Source organism: Crinia signifera, chromosome 3 (genome assembly GCF_055691185.1).
Source record: "Crinia signifera chromosome 3, ASM5569118v1, whole genome shotgun sequence".
Classification (NCBI taxonomy): Eukaryota; Metazoa; Chordata; class Amphibia; order Anura; family Myobatrachidae; genus Crinia; species Crinia signifera.
Window position 1 is genome coordinate 17,771,868 of NC_139219.1, and position 21,771 is coordinate 17,793,638.

At 47.9% G+C, this 21,771-nt stretch overlaps 1 protein-coding gene across 1 annotated transcript in view; it reads right to left on the reverse strand.

Annotated features, from left to right (window-relative positions):
• The window catches only part of GLP1R (glucagon like peptide 1 receptor), a 276,669-nt gene that overhangs the window by 96,476 nt on the left and 158,422 nt on the right, over positions 1–21,771 (reverse strand). The window contains exons 6-7 of the mRNA XM_083175414.1: positions 6,014–6,167; positions 5,258–5,417 (exon numbers count right to left, since the gene is read on the reverse strand). Coding sequence (XP_083031540.1) covers positions 5,258–5,417; positions 6,014–6,167 — 314 coding nt within the window. The remainder of the gene's footprint in view (positions 1–5,257; positions 5,418–6,013; positions 6,168–21,771) is intronic.

Consider the following 21,771-nt stretch of genomic DNA (forward strand, 5'->3'; position numbering starts at 1 on the left):
AGTGCCGGGTCCCCTGCTCCCGCCAGCTGCGTCTCCTCCTCCCGCAGCTTCGCCGGGTCCCAACTCCCCAGCTCGTGACCAGACGTGCCTCCTCCTCCCTCAGCCGCGCTGGATCCACTCCTCTGCCCTGCCTGCAGCCAATGGAAATTGGGTAGGCGGCACCCAAGGGGACTCCATTACACTGCCTCCCTCGGCAGCATTTTCTTTTACTTAAAAAAAAAAAAAATCCTGTGCATGGCGGGCAGGGGGCCACTGAGATCAGCTCCGCGGGCCACTCGTGGCCCGCGGGCCATGGGTTGAAGACCCCTGTACTAAGCTGTCAGGCAGTAGTAGCCCGGCACCGCCACTAGGAGCGCTGCTTGCATAAGCCTAACATAGAGTTCAGCAACCACGTCTCTCAGTAACTTGTCTATCCACTCTATTGTTATGAGGGGTTGGCCTGTCGTTAGTCTGTCACTCCTCCTCCGCCCCCTCCACCCAATCACTGGCAGTCTGATGCCGTACTGAATTTGTCATTGCAGGATCCGTACTGCACATGCGCAAACATTTATACTACGCGCTGCCACTCCATCCACATGTAAATAAGGGCCTGTCTGCAATATCTCAATAGCAATATGGCGGCTGTGGCTTTCTTTTAATATACTAAAATTAATGTGTTCTGTCAAATTTCACAGATATTTCCATATCCCTGATGCATACTACAGTATGCGCAGAAAGGCATTACAGCATCAGCTCGTGCACTTGTAGGGTTACCATATTTTATTTTACAGATTCACAAGGGGATGTGGCCCAAACAGAAGGATTGCAACCATTTTATTTCTGTTTAATACATTTCATGAATTTTACATGCCGATAGATCCCCCCACATTCCTCTTTATATGCCATCAGTCCCCCATGCCCCTTTATTTGTCATAAGACCCCCCCACATGCCCCTATAAATGCCATCAGACCCCCACATGCCCCTTTAAATGCCATCAGACCCCTCCACATGTCGCTTTACATGCCATCATACCCCCCACATCTTTATATGCCATCAGTCCCCCATGCCCCTTTATTTGTCATAAGACCCCCCCACATGCCCCTATAAATGCCATCAGACCCCCACATGCCCCTTTAAATGCCATCAGACCCCTCCACATGTCGCTTTACATGCCATCATACCCCCCACATCTTTATATGCCATAAGATAACTCCACATGCCCCTTTATGTGTTATAAGACCCCTCCACATGACTTTTTGTATGCCAATGCCCCCTAATTACTCCATTATATAAATCAGAACTACCTTATGATTGCAGAGTGTGATACAAAGAACTTCTGTGTTCGTCTAAAGCAGAGCTGGGCAATAGTGGCCCCCCAGCTGTTGATGAACTACTCATCCCAGGATGCTTTGCAATAGTTTTGCTATGTGGCCATGCTGAAACTGATGCAAGGGATGCTGGTATGTGTAGTTCATCAACATCTGCAGGGCCACTATTGCCCAGCCCTGGTCTAAAGTGATGTACCATTTTGCCTGAATTTTAGACCAGCTTGTGTGTGTTCAGGGGAGCCAACAGCTCTGCCAGGCCATGGTAAAATGAGGGGGTGTGGTCAAAGGGAGGGGGCATGGCCACTCCCCTGTAAACTAAAAAAAAAGAAAAACTTAGCAGGGGCCGTTGGGTGGCATTGCACACCCTCCCTTTTGCTATTTTTTTTATTTAAAAAATGATCTACATTGAATGTTGAACGATGTTAATGTTCTCCTTATCGCCGTTGAATCTGCTACTAGCGCTAGGGCTGTTGAGCCTGACTAGACGTTGTACCTGAAAGGGTTAAGAATGAGTGCTGGGGCAAGAAGGTGTTTCATTCATACCGGCGGATGCTGAGTCCCATTAATACATATTTATCTATGGTTATTATTTATGGATTTACACGAGGATCCCCGTATCACAGCCATAGATTACAGAACCGTATACTGTGTCATTTTGCATAAACAGAAGCCGACTTGGGAGATCTATATACGTATTATCTATCCTGCTACATGTATTAAGCTAAAGTTCTCGGCAGACACAATTTCCCCCTGGTAATCCATACAAAAGGGGTGACAGGAGATAATGATACGCTGGATTTACTGCTCGTCTTCCTGCTGCTTCCTCAGGCTGAGCCCATTCTTACTCCGGGACATTTCCGCATTCTCTGATTTACTACAGCAAAAGTTTTCATAAATAAACCTCAAAGCTGAATTTTTATGTTAAAGCTGAAGTTTTATTAAACTGCAAGTTTCAGAGCCGCTGAGCGCTGGACACAGTCTGATGGAGATGAGCAAAACTTTCTGACCGCTCCGGACTTGGGGCGTAATTCAGACCTGAGTGCAGTACAAATTTGTTCTCAAAGGGGCCTAACCACGGGGCTTTTTCAGACGTGTTCCTACGGGTCCGAATTCTGCCCTGTTTTCGATGGTGGGGGGGTCAGTGCATGCACGAATATATGCATGGGCAAACCCCCTGTGCGAACGCCTTCAGCATAAAAACGCTGGACGTTCCCTGGGAATGCAGGCGCGTCGATGCCTGCGCCAGACCGAAGGCTGCAGAAATGATTCGATGGTCAGTGACCTTCGAATGATTTTTATGATTTCTCTCCTGAGCTGACGCATGCTGGGGGATCTGTTAGCGTACACATCCCGTCACACGCTAGCAAGGGGATTTGGGCAGCGCTTATCTGTTCGCTAGACTGTGAGTATATGCAGCCTAGCGAAAATATGCTGCAGTGCAGGTGGGTCAGATGTAACATGTGCAGAGAGAGTTGGGTTTGGGTGGGGTATATTGTTTCTGTGCAGGGTAAATACTAACTGCATTATTTTTACACTGCAATTTCGATTTCGTTTCAACACACCCCATCCAAATGTAACTCTCTCTGCACATGTTACATCTGCCCCACCTGCAGTGCAGCATGGTTTTACCCACTGCTCTTCCCAGCAGTGATGTCAGTACAGGGAGGAGCAGTGATGTCTGTACAGGGAGGAGCAGTGATGTCAGTATAGGGAGGAGCAGTGATGTCAGTATAGGGAGGAGCAGTGATGTCAGTATAGGGTGGAGCAGGGATGTCAGTATAGGGTGGAGCAGGGATGTCAGTATAGGGAGGAGCAGTGATCTCAGTATAGGGAGGAGCAGTGATCTCAGTATAGGGAGGAGCAGTGATGTCAGTATAGGGAGGAGCAGTGATGTCAGTATAGGGAGGAGCAGTGATGTCAGTATAGGGTGGAGCAGTGATGTCAGTATAGGGAGGAGCAGTGATGTCAGTATAGGGAGGAGCAGTGATGTCAGTATAGGGAGGAGCAGTGATGTCAGTATTGGGAGAAGGAGGGATGTCAGTATAGGGAGGAGCAGTGATGTCAGTATAGGGTGGAGCAGTGATCTCAGTAGAAGGAGGAGCGGTGATGTCAGTATAGGGAGGAGCAGTGATGTCAGTATAGTGAGGAGCAGTGATGTCAGTATACGGAGGAGCAGTGATGTCAGTATACGGAGGAGCAGTGATCTCAGTATAGGGCGGAGCAGGGATGTCAGTATAGGGAGGAGCAGTGATGTCAGTATAGGGAGGAGCAGTGATGTCAGTATAGGGAGGAGCAGTGATGTCAGTATAGGGTGGAGCAGTGATGTCAGTATAGGGAGGAGCAGTGATGTCAGTATAGGGAGGAGCAGTGATGTCAGTATAGGGAGGAGCAGTGATGTCAGTATTGGGAGAAGGAGGGATGTCAGTATAGGGAGGAGCAGTGATGTCAGTATAGGGTGGAGCAGTGATCTCAGTAGAAGGAGGAGCGGTGATGTCAGTATAGGGAGGAGCAGTGATGTCAGTATAGTGAGGAGCAGTGATGTCAGTATACGGAGGAGCAGTGATCTCAGTATAGGGCGGAGCAGGGATGTCAGTATAGGGAGGAGCAGTGATGTCAGTATAGGGAGGAGCAGGGATGCCAGTATAGGGAGGATGCAGGGATGTCAGTATAGGGAGGAGCAGGGATGTCAGTATAGGGAGGAGCAGTGGTGTCCGTATAGGGTGCAGCAGTGATGTCAGTATAGGGTGGAGCAGTGATGTCAGTACAGGGAAGAGCAGTGATGTCAGTATAGGGAGGATCAGTGATGTCAGAATACGGTGGAACAGTGGTGTCCGTATAGGGTGCAGCAGTGGTGTCAGTATAGGGTGGAGCAGTGATGTCAGTATAGGGAGGAGCAGTGATGTCAGTATAGGGAGGAGCAGAGATGTCAGTATAGGGAGGAGCATTGATCTCAGTATAGGGAGGAGCAGTGATCTCAATATAGGGAGGAGCAGTGATGTCAGTATAGGGAGGAGCAGTGATGTCAGTATAGGGTGGAGCAGTGATGTCAGTATAGGGAGGAGCAGTGATTTCAGTATTGGGAGGAGGAGGGATGTCAGTATAGGGAGGAGCAGTGATGTCAGTATAGGGAGGAGCATGGATGTCAGTATAGGGAGGAGCATGGATGTCAGTAAAGGGAGGAGCAGAGATGTCAGTATAGGGAGGAGCAGAGATGTCAGTATAGGGAGGAGCAGAGATGTCAGTATAGGGAGGAGAAGTGATGTCAGTATAGGGTGGAGCGGTGATCTCAGTATAAGGAGGAGTGGTGATGTCAGTATAGGGTGGAGCAGGGATGTCAGTATAGGGAGGAGCAGTGATTTCAGTATAGAGAGGAGCAGTGATGTCAGTATAGGGAGGAGCAGGGATGTCAGTATAGGGTGGAGCAGTGATGTCAGTATAGGGAGGAGCAGTGATGTCAGTATAGGGAGGAGCAGTGATGTCAGTGATGTCATAGATTGTGATAAACCATCATCCAAATTTTCATTCTCATAGAGAACTTCAATCCATTGGCGGTTTCAGCAGTAATATAAGGATTGGCAGAGTACAACTTCCTGAGCATACTCCCAGAATATTACACATTATTACTGATGTATGTATTGCATACCTCCCAACTTTGCAGGCGTAGGAAGAGGGGTGTAGCCTATGGGGTGCATGGCCAGTGCTGTGTGAGCTGCTGGCCATGCTCCCAGCCCCTCTGTCTGCCTGAATAGATGTTATGCACATACGCACAGTGTCTATTCCCTGCTGGCAGGCAGAGGGAACTAACCCCTCCCAGCGGGACAATGCCGGCCGCCCCGCTACCCCCCAAAAATGGGACATTCGCAATTTTCGGAACAGTTTGGAAGCATGTGTGTGATAAATGTGAACAGTAAAGCAGACAGAAGTAAAGGATCACAGGTACTGTACTCACCCCATCCAACGCACAGGTAGAACCGGAAGAGCCTCTGCTCGGAGAACACTGACAGCACCAGCAGCGTGTGCAGGTAGATGCCCTCCACCAGCAGCCAGTAGTAATTCGCTGCCACGCAGTATTGCATCATTACAAAGACCAGCCGGCAGCTTAGCGACTCCTACAAGAGACAAGAACACAAACTCGCAGAGCCTTCCTCTCATGGCCACTGTCCCACATTACAGGAATGGATGGAAACTGACTCACCCCAAAAGATGGGTCGCTTAAAAACACCAAGGTTCAAGAAGTAGGGGGTAAACACAATCAGCATTGGGACCTTGGCGCCTTTAGAGAGAGATAAAGTCAATAATCTCTGCTTACCGAACACTGATGGGTGTGCTTATGCCCAAATACCCATGCACAGACCCCTCACCATCGAAATGGGGCCGAATCCGCCCCGTTCTCCATCAAAGTATCAACCAACCAGCTCCCAACTGTAATTTCTAAATATAGCCTGGCAAGACAGTTAGGTGCACTTTATCTCTCTCCAAAGCTTAGTAAATAGACCCACAAACTCTAAACCTAGTTTATATTCTGTAAGGTACACGTTTCTTATACCCTGTCTGCTCCTACATAACATGTCAGCTCTCCCTGGTTTTCTAGAAGACACATTAGGAAAACATTTCCATTTACACATTTCCTTTGACCTATCAACATATTCGAAAAGAAAAAAAGTTGGTTCTGTGTCCACCGCACCTCACTGAACGGCGATGATACCTGATAGGAGATGAGCCCTTCCCACTGGTTGTCGTATATGGCAATATTATACATCCACTTCAGCACAGAGTCCTTTATGAAGACAGAGATGGCCCTCAGTATGAAGGAGGTGAAGAGGTTCAGGTGGATGTAATTCCGTGTACAATGTAGGTGTCTGAGAAATAAAACCCAAGCAATCGATTAGAATGTGCGGCTGATTTCTTCCATAAACCAAATCGCTTGACATTGCTGGCAGTTTAGAAGGTCTATTTAGACTGCACACTCACACTGGGGTGGGTTATGATTTGGGGGGGGGGGGGGGGTCACATAGTTACAAAATTTTGACAAGTTCAAATGGTCGACTTGACAATAGTTGACGCACATATGGTTGAAACGGTTTCTTAACTTTTTTTCTATTTTTCACCTTTTTTACCATCCATGCAGACTATAATTTGGAGTAGTAACGTGTGCTGCTCGCAGAGGTAGCAGAGTGAGGCACCTTGCCCGCAGCATGATAAGAGAAGAGGTACACTAATCAGGGCCATGGAATTTAATACAGTAAACAGCGCACAAAAAAATGTATCGACCCTGTCTGCGTTGACCATTTTCACGTCCACAATTTCTCTTTGTCGACTTTTCTAGGGAATCCGGAAGAGTGGCTGCCCCTGCAGGAGTATTAGTAGTAGGGTGCCGCCCGGTTGATGGATGTGTCACTGTACAAGCATACCCAGTGCCCATACATTAGCTGCGCAGCCATGGCGCCACTACTGCAGGCGCATCTATACTGCTGGACTCGGTAGAACAAGCAACCTCACTTCCCGACGTGGCAGCAGTAATTATAATTTTTTTTAAATGACATTTTTTTTTTTAGAGGGTGCAGTGGGTTTGCTTTTACCAACCCCCTCCCCCGTTCATTGAACATTGAAGTCATTGCATTGTGGAGAAGAAGCGAGGAAGAAGCTACACGTTAAAAATCCCAATTTGCCAATCCCAGTCATTCAAGTAAGGATTTCCAACATATTGGCTGTCCCCAATCTTCTGCCCCAGGGAGCCAGAATATGGGAATTTCCCCAATACTCACCTGATGTATGGGTCCCTTACAGTGGCGTAAGTTTCTCCCAGTTGGCCAGAGGCAAGCTAAATATGGGTGTCTCCAAATAGTTCAATAATTAAGGTGTCTGTCTCCAGTAAGAACAGTCATGAGTTCTAATACAGGGTGTGACACTTGCAAAAATGATGTTAGGAGGTGGAGTCAGCCACAGTAGTGATATCAACGGCTTTCAATGAACTGATTCAAACTCGCAGGGTAGGAGAGGTGCCCCTTTGGGAGCAGGAGCCCGGCGGCAGATGACTCCATTGTCTCCCAGAGTTCTGCCTCTGGTCCCTTAACTCATTAACAGTATCTTGTTTTTAAGTGACAGTGATGGCTTTACAGTTCCAGGCATCACTATATCACACACATAAATAGCTCTCTAATTCTCAGAGCTGCCACTCGTTGGAAACAGGTGCAGGTCTGGTGCCAACCTGAACGTCCCAGCTATTGTACTGCTCTCTCGTCGGACGGGAAAGGAAATCCCCATTACTGACTTAAGGAAATGCATGCTAATTACCACGCTACGATAGAAAGTGAATAATTATTTCAAGCGCACAATTATGGGAAACTATCAAATAATTACCACACTAATCTTATTTTAAAATAGAACAATGGCCGTAAAGATTAAATTGAAGAGAAAATTCCATTTAATGTGTCACAAAGTCGGGTACTGTATAATTGTACCTACAAACCAGGATTTTATATAAGTGTTAATATCATAAACACTAGTGGTACATATATGAGTGAATCAATTTCACAGATTCTCAAAGTCAGCTGGATTCCAGATTTCACCAAGTCCTGTAATTCATAGATGGGATAACACCCCCTGGGGACTGAGATCTCACTGTGAACGGAACATAAAGAACCCAATTAACACACGGAGACCTCTCATTCCTCATGTACAGTACTGTACTAGGATCAAAGTCTGTGACTACCAGGGGCCTTTTCTAGGATCATCTGCGCCCAATGAGAAGGCTGTTGCACAGCACAAAATAATCTGTTTAAAATAGTTTAAATAAACTTTATTGAGAAGAGGATAAGCTAGAAGGCTGAACAAATATCAAGCAAATACATACTGTAGGTACCCATTTAACAAAGCGACATAACCCTCTTGCACTCACTAAAGGGGTTATGGGCATGATGGACCCCCCTGGGGGATTGTTGTGGTAGGGCCTGTGCTTAGAAGGGTGCAGTATGTAAAAATTCCGACATGTTCAAAATGCCGACATACATTAGTCAAAAAGTCAACTTGGATTTTTTGTGTCTATGTCGACATGGTAAACGTAAAAGTGTACTTGCTTCGCTCTGAACATTTTTATATTCTAACTCTATGGCCTCTTGGATCGTTAAGTAAGAACAAGTTGGCCTCAAAGGAAAAAATCATGAAAAACCCATGTCGTTTTTTTTTACATGTCAGCGTTTCAAATGTCGCGGTACTTGTGAGTTATCCGGGCTGCCGATTTTTTCATCGCGCCCGAAATCGGGGGCATCGCGTCGGTCGTGGCCGTTATAAGGGGCCGCGACGCGATGCCCACGATTTCCCATAGACAGTAATGTTAAAAGACACGATGGACCCGATTTCCGACACGATTTCCCATAGACAGTAATGTTAAAAGACGCGATGGACCCGATTTCCCATAGACAGCAATGTTAAAATAAAATTACAATGTGAAATTGGCCAATATGTTTTTAAAAAAAATGTTTCATGGCCCCCCACCACCGTTAACGCCACCCCGCTATTGACGCCAACCCGAAGCGTGGCGAGCGCAGCGAGCCCGCGAGGGGCGGCGGTACGCGTCCTCCGACCTTTTCATGCCCTACTATCCACTAGGGCGTGGAGTGAGAATAGAATAGTGTGGCGAGCGCAGCGAGCCACCGAGCCCGAAGCGTGGCGAGCGCAGCGAGCCCCGCGAGGGGACGCGGACACCTTCACAGGTATCCGCGTGCCCTTGCGGGCTTCACAGGTGTCCGCGTCCCCTCGCGGGGCTCGCCACGCTTCGGGCTCGGTGGCTTGCTGCGCTCGCCACACTATTCTATTCTCACTCCACGCCCTAGTGGATAGTAGGGCATGAAAAGGTCGGAGGACGCGTACCGCCGCCCCTCGCGGGCTCGCTGCGCTCGCCACGCTTCGGGTTGGCGTCAATAGCGGGGTGGCGTTAACGGTGGTGGGGGGCCATGAAACATTTTTTTTAAAAACATATTGCCCAATTTCACATTGTAATTTTATTTTAACATTGCTGTCTATGGGAAATCGAGTCCATTGCGTCTTTTAACATTACTGTCTATGGGAAATCGGGTCCATCGTGTCTTTTAACATTACTGTCTATGGGAAATCGGGGGCATCGCGTCGCGGCCCCTTATAACGGCCACGACCGACGCGATGCCCCCGATTTGGAGCTAAATCGTGGGCATCGCGTCGGTCGGGTGTCCTTAAGTTAACCAAACTTAAGGACAAAATCGGCAGCCCGGATAACTCACAAGTACCAATGTCGCTTTTTGACCATGTCATCATAATTAATGTCGGCATTTTGACCATGTCATCCTAATTCATGTCGGCATTTTGGCCATTGCAGAAAATCCAACATAGTCCTGTGCATTAGAAGGTAACATATGTATAATGTATAAGTGAAGTTCACAGTCACCACAGGTGGGACACCAGACAGTGTGGCACACCAGGAGTTTTGTCCTGTACCCCTGTGTACCAGTCCAACCCAGCTTTCTTAGTCCTACCCATGCAGAAGGTAGATCTTGAGCATGCAGCTAGGGGGCGCTGTAAGTGTGTGAATACTAGTATGTATGAGTGCCATCAAAGGAAAACAGTGCATAAGCATACAGGAATTCTTCATGCAGATCAGTCATGGAGAACAAATAAATGCTTTCTATCACATCCTTCCTTCACAAAAGTGCAATATTTCTTATTCCCCGTGCAGACTTCCTTTGAGTGATATTAATAGACCTTCTTTCAGTCTATTAGTCAAAATAAAAAGTATAATGTGTGCGGAGGTGACAGACCCGCTATCAAATGCTTAGAAAGTAATGAGATCGCTATTACAGAACCGTCAGTGGAGGGGGAATGGCGGGGAGAACTCCGAGCGCATCAAGATCGGTGACTTTGACATCTGAGCGATATTTAGACTATTCACATAATTATATTCTGAAGGGTGATTTAAGTAAAACCATTATCTCTCGGGAAGAATTAGAAATGATTCACATTCTTTATCCTTAATTCCCTGTTCAAAAAAAAGATACATAAAACTTTATCCCGGCCCCCAGGTATATATATATATATATATATATATATATATATATATATATATAAAAGGATGTAGGGACGGCGGCACTCGCAGAAATAAAAACTCAAGGCAAGCTTGGTTTTAACCAACGTTTCGTGGCTGGTGTCGCCACTTTATCAAGGTGCCAAAGAACAAGTGTACAAATAAAAAAACTTACTTAAATAGCCCTGGACTCGTTCGTGGCGCCCGACGAACGAGTCCAGGGCTATTTAAGTAAGTTTTTTTATTTGTACACTTGTTCTTTGGCACCTTGATAAAGTGGCGACACCAGCCACGAAACGTTGGTTAAAACCAAGCTTGCCTTGAGTTTTTATTTCTGCGAGTGCCGCCGTCCCTACATCCTTATGTTTCCTTGACCCACGGCTGTGAGCTCAAGCTTGGAAGGCACCGCAGCACCTACACCGCGTTCAATTGAGTATCCCCATTGGGACTGTATTGCCCATCAGAGTGCCGCCACAGCTACACTATATATATATATATATATATATATATATCTCCTATATATTTGGCTACATCTGTCACTCAAAGTGGGTGTCTGTGTCTATAACGCTCTGTTCCTGGACTTTCCTCTTAATGTGTGATTGCCTTCATCTGTGCTGAACACCTTTCTGAGAAATTAACCTGTTTAAAACAGGTGATGGCAATCATACATTAAGGGGAAGTCTAGAAACAGAGCATTGTGTCCCTCCTGGAGAGGGTCATGTTGGGAGGTATGTGACAGAGAACCAGCCCAGTGAGCCCACAGACAGTGCCAGACACCCACTGCCTTCCCATGTTGCCCAGCACTGCTACTCCACAGCCACCAGGTGAGCGCCCCCCTCCCGCGATTTGCGGCAAAAATACCCGCTCCCCCGCGACCCCCCCTACCGCGATTCGCAGCAAAAACACCCCCGCGACCCCCCCCCGCGATTCGCTGCAAAAAGAACCCCCCCACGACCCCTCCCGCAATTCGCGGCATAACCACCACCCCGCGACCCCTCCCGCGAATCGCGGCAAACCCTCCCCCGTGACCCCCCCCCCCGATTCGCGGAAAAAACACACCCCCCCGCGACCTCCCTCCCGCGATTCGCGACAAAAAGGACCCCCCCCGCGACCCCCCCTTGCACGATTGGCGGCAGCAGCCCCAGGATTAAATGGCACATGCAAAACACTGACATGGCTATGGTCGACAATGAAAAAGGTTGACATGAGTTTTTGAAGATTTATTTTTAATTTTTTCATATTCATTGTCATGTGTCGACATGGACACCAATGAAGTGGCACACACGGCACCCCCCGTGACCCCCCACCTCCCGCAATTCGCGGCAACCCCCCACCGGAACCCCTGTGAACCCCGCCCTCCCGCGATTCGCGGCACCCACCCCCGCGACCCCCCCTCCCGCAATTCGCGGCACCCCCCCGTGATTCGCGGCAGCTCCAGAATTAAATTGCACATGAAAAACACTGACATGGCTATGGTCGACAGTGAAAAAGGTTGACATGAGTTTTTGAAGTTTATTTGTCATTTTTTTGAATATTTTCATATTCATTCTCATGTGTCGACATGGACACTAATGAAGTGCCACACTTATGTCAACATTTACATGTGTTGACCTTTCTGTGTTGATTTTTTTCTTGTGGCGATTCGCGTCACACCCCCCCACCCCCCCGCAACCCCCACTCCCGCGATTCACGGCACACACACACCCCCCCGTGATTCTCGGCACCCCACCCCGTGACCCCCCCTCCCGTGATTCACGGCACATCCCCCGCGACCCCCCCTACCATGATTCGCCGCAACCCCCACCCCCGTAACCCCCCTCCCGCGATTTTCGGCAACCCACCCCGCGACCCGCCTCCCGCGATTCTCTGCAATCCCTCCCCTCCCGCGATTCGTAGCATCCACCCCCCCACAACCCCCCCCTCCTGCAATTCGCGGCACCCCCCGCGACCCCCCCTCCTGCAATTCGCGGCACCCTCCGCGACCCCCCCTCCCGCGATTCGCGGACACCTAAGTTGCAATACAGGGCATCTTTCATACAATTCTAACCATATTTCTCATATACAAACGTTCACAAATTAAGGGGGCGCAGCCCCTTACGACGGTGTGAAGAGCGCCCGTAGGGCGCGATGAATCACCTAGTATATATATATATAGAAGATTAAAAAAGAGAGGGCACTCACCACTTGTTGAATAAAATGTGAAAAAAGTTTTATTAACGCTCACATGACAGGGCTAACGTTTCGGTCTTATTCAAGACCTTTGTCAAAGCCAAGAGTAATGTAGAGGAGGTCCTTCCACCATGTTCATGGTGGAAGGACCTCCTCTACATTACTCTTGGCTTTGACAAAGGTCTTGAATAAGACCGAAACGTTAGCCCTGTCATGTGAGCGTTAATAAAACTTTTTTCACGTTTTATTCAACAAGTGGTGAGTGCCCTCTCTTTTTTCATCTTCTGTTATTTGGATTGCATATCCTTGGAGTGAGCACCACCCTGGTGACTTATGTTGCTATAGGTGCGGAACTCAAAGAAATTTATATATATATATATATATATATATATATATATATATATATATAAAGAAAAAAGAAAGTTTCAGGGTGCGCTGAGACCTTAAGTTATTAGACAGTAATTTTACAATAAAATCAATTTAATAAACCATTGCTCACAGAGCATAGCAGTATGAAACAAAAAGGTCAGATAAATACAGTTACAATGTATAGAATAATGTTGTATCAATTTTGACAGTAGTCGAAATACGCCCAATAGGCCCAACGCGTTTCGTCGTGAACACGACTTCCTTAGGGGCACAATACAATAGTAGGCAATGGTGGTCACACTGTGAATCACAATATATACAAGTAAATACAAAGTCCATAATTAAATAAAGAATAAAACATTATGGACTTTGTATTTACTTGTATATATTGTGATTCACAGTGTGACCACCGTTGCCTACTATTGTATTGTGCCCCTGAGGAAGTCGTGTTCACGACGAAACGCGTTGGGCCTATTGGGCGTATTTCGACTACTGTCAAAATTGATACAACATCATTCTATACATTGTAACTGTATTTATCTGACCTTTTTGTTTCATACTGCTATGTTCTGTGAGCAATGGTTTATTAAATTGATTTAATTGTAAAATTACTGTCTAATAACTTAAGGTCTCAGCGCACCCTGAAACTTTCTTTTTTCTTCATCTCTATACTGGGTCCCACCTAACAGGGGACCCCTTCAGGGTTGCAGCTTAGCAACTTCATTGAGCGCATTGTGTGGCCCCTTCTTTTTGATATATATATATATATATATATATATATATATATATATATATATATATAAATCATGTTATATGGGATTCCTAATTGGGACTGGGTTGTAGCTTTGCGAATCCTCTACAACCCATGATGGCAGGCTGCAGGGGGCCGCCCAGCTCACCAGGTCCCGCCCACTTATGTGCCCACAAAAGTTTGCTGGTTCATCGTTAAAGTGCGAGTGCTTTGCTACATGGACCAGGGGTGACGACAGGACGGCAGGGCCCATTTAAAATGGAGGGGGCACGGCTATTTGATGGGGGATTTGTTTGGGACGGGATCCTTATTGCACAAACAGTGGGGAGAGATGACAGACTGCAGCTGTCTCAGTTGTGCTGAGCTGGGGAGAAAGGCTGTGCTGCAGTGGCAGCCTGTTATCTTTCTCCCCACTGCCCGGATTCATCCAAATGGGGAGGGGTGAGCGGAATCTGGGCCCCTTCAGCAGACTCGGCCCCAGGTAAAAAGTGCCCCCTCGACAGCAATGACATAGCCCTCCCATCGCATTGTCCACTCCCACTGTTGTAAATTAAACTTTGGTTGGGGTGAGAGATCTCACTGGAAATTGAGTATTGGTTATCAGATATCTGCTCTGATCTCTGAATTAATTAAATATTTGCCACCCCACAGTAATGACGTTACAATCAGGGACTGATTCAGAGATGACGCTATTTGCCTGAGGAAAAAAAAGATGTTTTCTGCCGAGTAAAATGCGTCGGTCCATCTGCAAGACCATTGGCCACCTGTGTAACCATGAGGTCACTCTGATTGGCTCTTGCTGCTCTGTAGGAAAGGACAGGAAGTCTGCATCAGAAGCTGCCCAGCCGCACCCATTCCGTCTACCAGGCTGAAGCTCAGAGGGCACTGCATGCGACGACGCAGGACCCGTTCTGCACATGTGCAGAACAGGTCATGTGCTTGCATAGTCAACCAATCAGGTTTAAGCCCTAGAGATGAGTCCTCATTCAGCTTTGCTGTAGCCACACCAAACAGTCCCACTTGGGCACACCAGGTGGCATGACAATCTTCTAGTGTTGGGCATCTTTTTGCTGAAAATGCCTCTTATGCCGGGGATACATACTGTATGCGACCGACGGGCATTTCATGTTGCAGCCTCGGGCGGAGCCGATATCATACACTGAGATCTCGCTCAGTGTATTGGCCACGAGGTCTGCCCTGTGCCCCGCAGAGGATACATTTGCCAATTTTTTCCCATGTGAAGGAACAGGGGAAACGTCCATTCACTGCTCGATCCAGCCAACTTCCAATTTCCAAACATCGAATTGGACGAACATGCTGGATGATCCGGTATGTCCGACTGTCCGATATTACAAGATCGGTCGCCACTGCACACGCTGAATTATCTGGACGATCTCATACCTCCCAACTGTCCAGTTTATCGCGGGAACGTCCTGGTTTTTTTAGTCGTTCCTGCGTCCCTCCCATGGCTGGCAGTGTCCCGCGGTGAGGGGGGGGCAGTTGGGAGTCCCCCCTGTCGTCCGTGAATAGACGCTGTTTGCATGCGCACAGCGTCTATTCTTGCAGGCAGAGGGGCTGGCCAGCAGTTTACAGAGCTGCTGGACATGGCCCCACAGCGGTGCAAAGTATAGACCACCCCCACTTTTCATCAGGCCACGCCCCCCAAAAAATTCCCTACACGCCCTGTCCCGCTATGCACCCCTGTCCATATTGGTGCTGCTATCGAAATGATAGCAGGCCAAATGTATGAACGGTCAGCATCGCTGACCGTTCTGCCCGCTGCTGCTTTTCGCTTCGCTAGCATCAGGCTGGCGAAGCCCTATCTCAACAGCAGGGACAGCGCTGTCCCTGCTGTTGGCTCTGGGCTGCGCTGGGGATCTCGCATGAGTAGCGAGATCCCGCACATGCCCAGTCCAGCCGGTCGGTGGAGAGGAGACAGCGCATCAGTGTAAACTGATGCGCTATCTCCAGGAGGGGACATCGCCACCTGCTTCCCTTCGTTAATGAGGCGAAGCTGGAAGTATTATAGCGGCGCTCTAAGCACCTCCATAATACATCTGCCCCATTATTTCATATGATACCCTGGCAGTAGCGGATTCAGGGGGGGGGGTCACCCGGGCACATGCCCCTGTCATTTATTTTGTAGCTGAGGACCAGGGCTTTCCAACGAGCCCAGCCCCGTGTCTCTAGCCCCCCGGGAACCGGAGATATCGCCTGGCAAACCTGTAACGTTTTTTCCCCATAGGATAATATGTGACCTGTCAATTCCGACCCCCACCCGGTTCTGACGGCTGCCAGTTCCCGTCCTAGCATCACAGAAGCTTGTGGTTGATATCATTCAATTCCAAATCGCTGGGCCTTCATTTTGATAACAGGCTGGTCCAAATCGGTCAATCGGTTCCAGAGATATTGCGTGTAAAACGATTTTTTTATTTTTTAAATGTAATTTCATGGCTGTTCATGTTCTTTGAGGGCAGATTACTCTGGAACCAAACGTTTCAGTTTCACTGGACCAAAATCATTCAAAGCCCACTCAAAAGTTCTTCAATATGATAATTGTCTCATGTAAATGGGTCAGTTGGTTCCGAAGATATAGCCGATTAAATGAGATAACTGGTTAAAGGGGGGAGGGGTGGTTTTCTCTCCCCCTCACACCAGAAAATGCAGGGACTAGGCTGGTGAAAAAGGGGCTAACCTGGGAATGCATTTTCTGGTGTGAAAGGGGTATTATTTCAAATAGCCGGGACCTGCAGTGCTCTGAATACAGCCAGACTCTGCCACTGTCAGTGGCTATCACTTCTGCCTGGCGGCGGCTGTCCCCCATTTACCACGAGCATGTATTCCCTCGTTGGCAATGAGCATGTAATCCCACATGGCAACGAGAATGGAACCTCTGGCAATGAGCATGGAACCCTTGGCAATGAGCATGTAGAGAAGCAGCACTTATGTAGCATAATTTTTAATAGGCATTATGGTGTTTGGCATAACACATAATGGACATAATGGCATGTAACTTAACGTGTAATGGACATTATGGTGTAAATGTTTAATGCGCGCCTTTGGTGGACAATGTCCCTGTTTATGAAGCGTATTGTGAATTTTGGCTTAATCTGTGTGGCATTATGTGAATTCTGGCTCAATCCATGTGGCATTATGTGAATTCTGGCTCAATCCATGTGGCATTATGTGAATTCTGGCTCAATCCATGTGGCATTATGTGAATTTTGTCTCAATCCGTGTGGCATTATGTAAATTTTGTCTCAATCCGTGTGGCATTATGTGAATTTTTTCCCAATCCGTGTAGCATTATGTAAATTTTGGCTCAATCCGTGTGGCATTATGTGAATTTTGGCTCAATCCGTGTGGCATTATGTGAATTTTGACACAATCCATTTGGCATTATGTGAATTTTGGCTCAATCTGTGTGTGTTATTAGGTAAATTTTGGCTCAATCCATGTGGCATTATGTGAATTTTGGCTCATTCCATTTGGCATCATGTATAAGGGGCAAGTATAATGGGGTCTAGTATTTTGTTGCATAATGTGTAGAAGTTGTATATGGTGTTGACACGCCCCCTGTTGAGTGGCCACACACCCTTTTTTGTCGCCATGGTGGGCCTGCGTACTTTAAATGCCAGGGCCTATTTTTAATTCCATTCCCACCCTCTCCTGCCGCTCTCTTAGCATGTACACTGGCACCACTAACACCGCCCCTCCCCCACCTAAACCCTTTTTTATCATGGTGCCCCCCCTGTCATTTTATCCTGGATCCGCCCCTGTACCCTGGTACCAGAGTACTAGCCCGGTACTAGCTAGCATTGGGCCAGTCCTGTCTAGGTGCCGAGGCCTAACACCCTAAAGAACCACAGTCTTTTATCTTTACTTTACCTTTTATTTTTATAGAGGGTTATTATTTATAACTAACAGCTTTGTCTGTTATTGCTCAGCGGAACTAACATGCACTAAGTGTAATCAGTCTGGTTTTTGCTTCATTGCTCCTCACTTACTGTATACTTAAATATGTCTAAATATACTGCACAGTTTTGTTTTTTTCATGTTAATTGATGGCTACATGGAACTTATATGGATAATTAGCAGTTAGAGATACAATACCTTGCTTCATCAACTAACACACTGACACAATCTCTCCTTTTTCATAGCATGTTATATTTTAGTTTTCATATATGATGTAATGTTGAGGATAACAAATACAGGACCAGATGCACTAAGCTTCAAAAGTGATAAAATGGAGAGTGAAAAACAGCCAGCCAATCAGCTCCTACCTGACATTTTCCAAACCCAGTCTGTGACATGGCAGGTAAGAGCTGATTGGCTGGCTGTTTATCACTCGCTTTTGAAGCTTACTGTAGTGCATCTGGCCCACCGTCTTATAATTTTTTACCTAATGAGATAATGAATAACCCATGGGAGTTACAAGAATGTTGTTTAGTTATATATTATACAAGTTTTTTTTAATGTTTTACATCTTAAACTGATACCTGGGGTGCAATAGCAGATAGAAGCTAATTATACTGCCTTGAAGCACTACAGAGTTGCACTCCGTGGATTTCCACTGCCAGGTACAAGGTAAAACTGGTAAGAGACAGGGCCAAACTGGCACTTTTGGCAAATGTCAGAAGGTCCAATGCCATGAGAGGCCTGGTTGGCAACACAGAGAGTGGGGGTGCTCTGCTCAGCAGCCTGGAATAAAGATGTGGGCAAACCACAGGACCAGGCCCTTGTGACTTGTAGAAAAACCAGAAACAAGAACCAGTAGGCTTCTCCTGTATATCAGTATAAATTTATTACACAATTAACAATCACTAAATAACACACATAGTATAAAATAAAATAAAGGATAAAAGGTATTGGATAAATTGCATGCATGCACTATTCAATTAAAAGAAGGGCATATCAATGCGTTAGCATAAATGTGTAACAAATAGTTACCAAGTCCTGGATTGGACCAAATGGGACAGTAGTAGCAGTCACTCCATGGGGGGTAATCCCAAATACAGTCTGTGTTGGTCGAATATTTTTTGTAATCCTCCCGGCAAGGGTAAATGCTGGAAAAAATGGAGTGGATCCCTCACAGCTGCAGGTGACCATTTGGGGATGGTACCTTGGTCGCTTGGCTGGAGGATTGACACTGTCTCACAAATCTACAGTGTGTAGTGCGGAGTGGGTGGGCACACTTGACCAGTATGCTTTGCCTTGGTGTGCAAGCTACAGCTGCTGCAGCGGCCAGCAAGCCGACTGTAGGCTGAAGTACACAGTCTCCGGCGGGCGCAACTCCGTGTAGACTTGTGCTGCTGTAGGAAGCAGACTGGCTGATCACGGTCCTCCGTGTATCAGCGTCGGCAGGAGGAACACTCTGTGCTGCTTGTGAATGTCCGTGGGTTGGACCAGAGTGTACAAGGGGGATTTTTGCCGGGGGTATATGCTCCCAATCGACCCTTTGTGTCCTCAGTCTGCCGATAGTTAGGGGAAAGCTCCTCTTAAGACCGGTTTCGCCACACACAGGCGGCTTTTTCAATTCAGGTAATTCCTGAATTGAAAAAGCCTCCTGTTTGCGGCGAAACCGGTCTTAAGAGGAGCTTTCCCCTTACTATCGGCAGACTGAGGACACAAAGGTAAAAAAAACCGGCAAAAACCCCCCTTGTACACTCTGGTCCAACCCATTTATGCTAACACATTGATATGCCCTTCTTTTAATTGAATAGTGCATGAATGCAATTTATCCAATACCTTTTATCCTTTATTTAATTTTATTCTATGTGTGTTATTTAGTGATTGTTAATTGTGTAATAAATTTATACTGATATACAGGAGGCGCCGACTGGTTCTTGTTTCTGGTATTTCTTGTATTGAGGGCGGCAACCCTCTCCCAGAAGGCAGCCACCTGTGTATAAGCACAATACACCATCCCTAGCGCTCAAGTTTTGCTCTACCTTGTGACTTGTAGCATGCACCCCCTTCCTCTGTTGCCGCATCCTGCTTCATCCGTGGCCCAGCACCCTTTAGCACCATGACCCTTATTCTGATCGGTGCGGCCGGATCCGATTATGCGGCCAGGACCGTGCGTGCGAAACCCCGCCTTCGATACAGATCGCCAACTCCGTCCGTACGCGGTAAGAAGCTGGCCGAACGGACCGCACGTGTATTTTTCACGGAATACGCCTCCTCCATCTCAGGGAACCTCCCCCATCATTCGATGGTCGCAGACCATCGAATGCAGGACCGAGTGCTCCACCAGCTCCCGCAACCTCAGACCACACGGACATGTTTCCGTGCAAAAGCAGGGATCTGGGCGGGCAGCTGACATCCGGCGATGTCATATGTCCTCCCCCTACACGTGCGTCACGGCCGCATTACCATACGTACGCCCAGCGTATGCATATGGTAATGAGCCCAAATAGCCCTTCACGCCCCTCTCCACCCCCTGTTCGGAGTGTTCACATTTCATGCGGGATTTGGCCGTACGCCCCGCTCGCACATGCGCAGAGACGCCTCTGCACATGCGCAGACACAAAACATCGGCGGCACGAACGCACGCGGATATTACCGCACCGACCAGAATAAGGGCCCATGTCTTCTGCACTTCCTCAAAGCTATGATAATGACTTACAGATGACATTTTGAATAGAATTGCATACAGAAATTAATTAAACGCATTAACAGTTTTTATAGTCGGACCATTATACGTGGCTTCAGTTTGTCATTATACTGCTAAACATTAATATATGCCAATTCATGGAAAGCTAATTACAAGCTCCCTCATGCAATCAGACTATTCCCCAGCCTGCACTGCTTCCAGTGGTGGCCATTTTGTTGTAGATCTGTGTATGCCCAGTAGGGAAGTCTCTGGAAACAGCACAGGTGCCATGTTTCTGGAGACAGAAACACAGACAGTGGTACATTCACACAAAAACCCAACCATCAAACAGTTTTTTCTCCATCTGAGTAAATCTAAGGCTTCAAGTTATCTGCTAAAGAACCAGGCTGGAAGTGGTCATCATCACTGATGTCAGAGACACACCCAGAAATCGCCATGTTTCCGTCTATGGTTAGCATCCGTTCGGGATTACTCAGGACAATCCGGTGATTAAAACTGGACTCCGGTCTCAATTACCGTACTATCTGGCGTAATCCCAGATGGGTGTAGTGACCCTATTTGCGCCCCGTAATGCTGGTCAGCTTCCGGTCAGTTAAATTGCAGCTTCTGTGCGCTTTTCGTGACTTTGGGGGTAGTGTGGCCAATCCCGGGATCGGGATCGGCGGGATCCCGGGATTTGGCCTAAAAAAGTCCGGGATTTCAATCCCGGGATTGTAGAATCCAATCCCGGGATTTCGGGATTAGACTGCGCATGCGCAGTCTAATGCCGGGCAGCGTCTGAGCACTCGCTCAGATGCTGCCCGGCTGTTCCCGTAAGCTGACCCGGCGTGCGGCCTGCGTAGCGTGACAGTAGAGGTCACGCTGCGCAGGCCACACGTCACCAGTGACCGCCCGCCTACCCGCCGGCCTGCCTCCGCCTGCCCGCCTCTTCTCCGCCGCCCGCCTGCACGCCAGCCTGCCTCCGCCCACCTGCCTGCTGTCTTCGATGGAGGTGCACTTGCCGGGAGGCACCGTGCACCTCCAAACCCACTCCCGGCCGCCCGCCCGCTCTCTTATGTAAGTAGATGTGCGGGTCGGCCGGGGTGGGTCCAATGCTAATAATGGGCTTTTTGGTTCGGATGCCAATCCCGGGATCCCGGGAATCCCGGGATTGAGCATTTTTCAATCCCGGATCCTGGGATTGAAAAAATGCCCCGGGATTGGCATCCCTATTTGGGGGTTATTCGAATTCCTTCGGTCCTCCGTGCATTCGCACATGTTTCTGCGCATGTGCAGACGTAGGGTGCGTGCGGTTCACCAGGTGCACACACCCTAGACGGCGTGCGCGCGCGCGGGGGGGGGGGGGTTGGAGAAGGCCGCCAGGCTGCCCCATTACCATATGGGAATGCCCAGCGCTCCATGGTAATTAGGCCGTGACGTGGGTGCGGGGGGCTGTTAGCTGACATCACCGGATGTCATCTGCCTGCCCATATCTGTCCCAGCGTGCATGCATAAGGAAGTGACTTT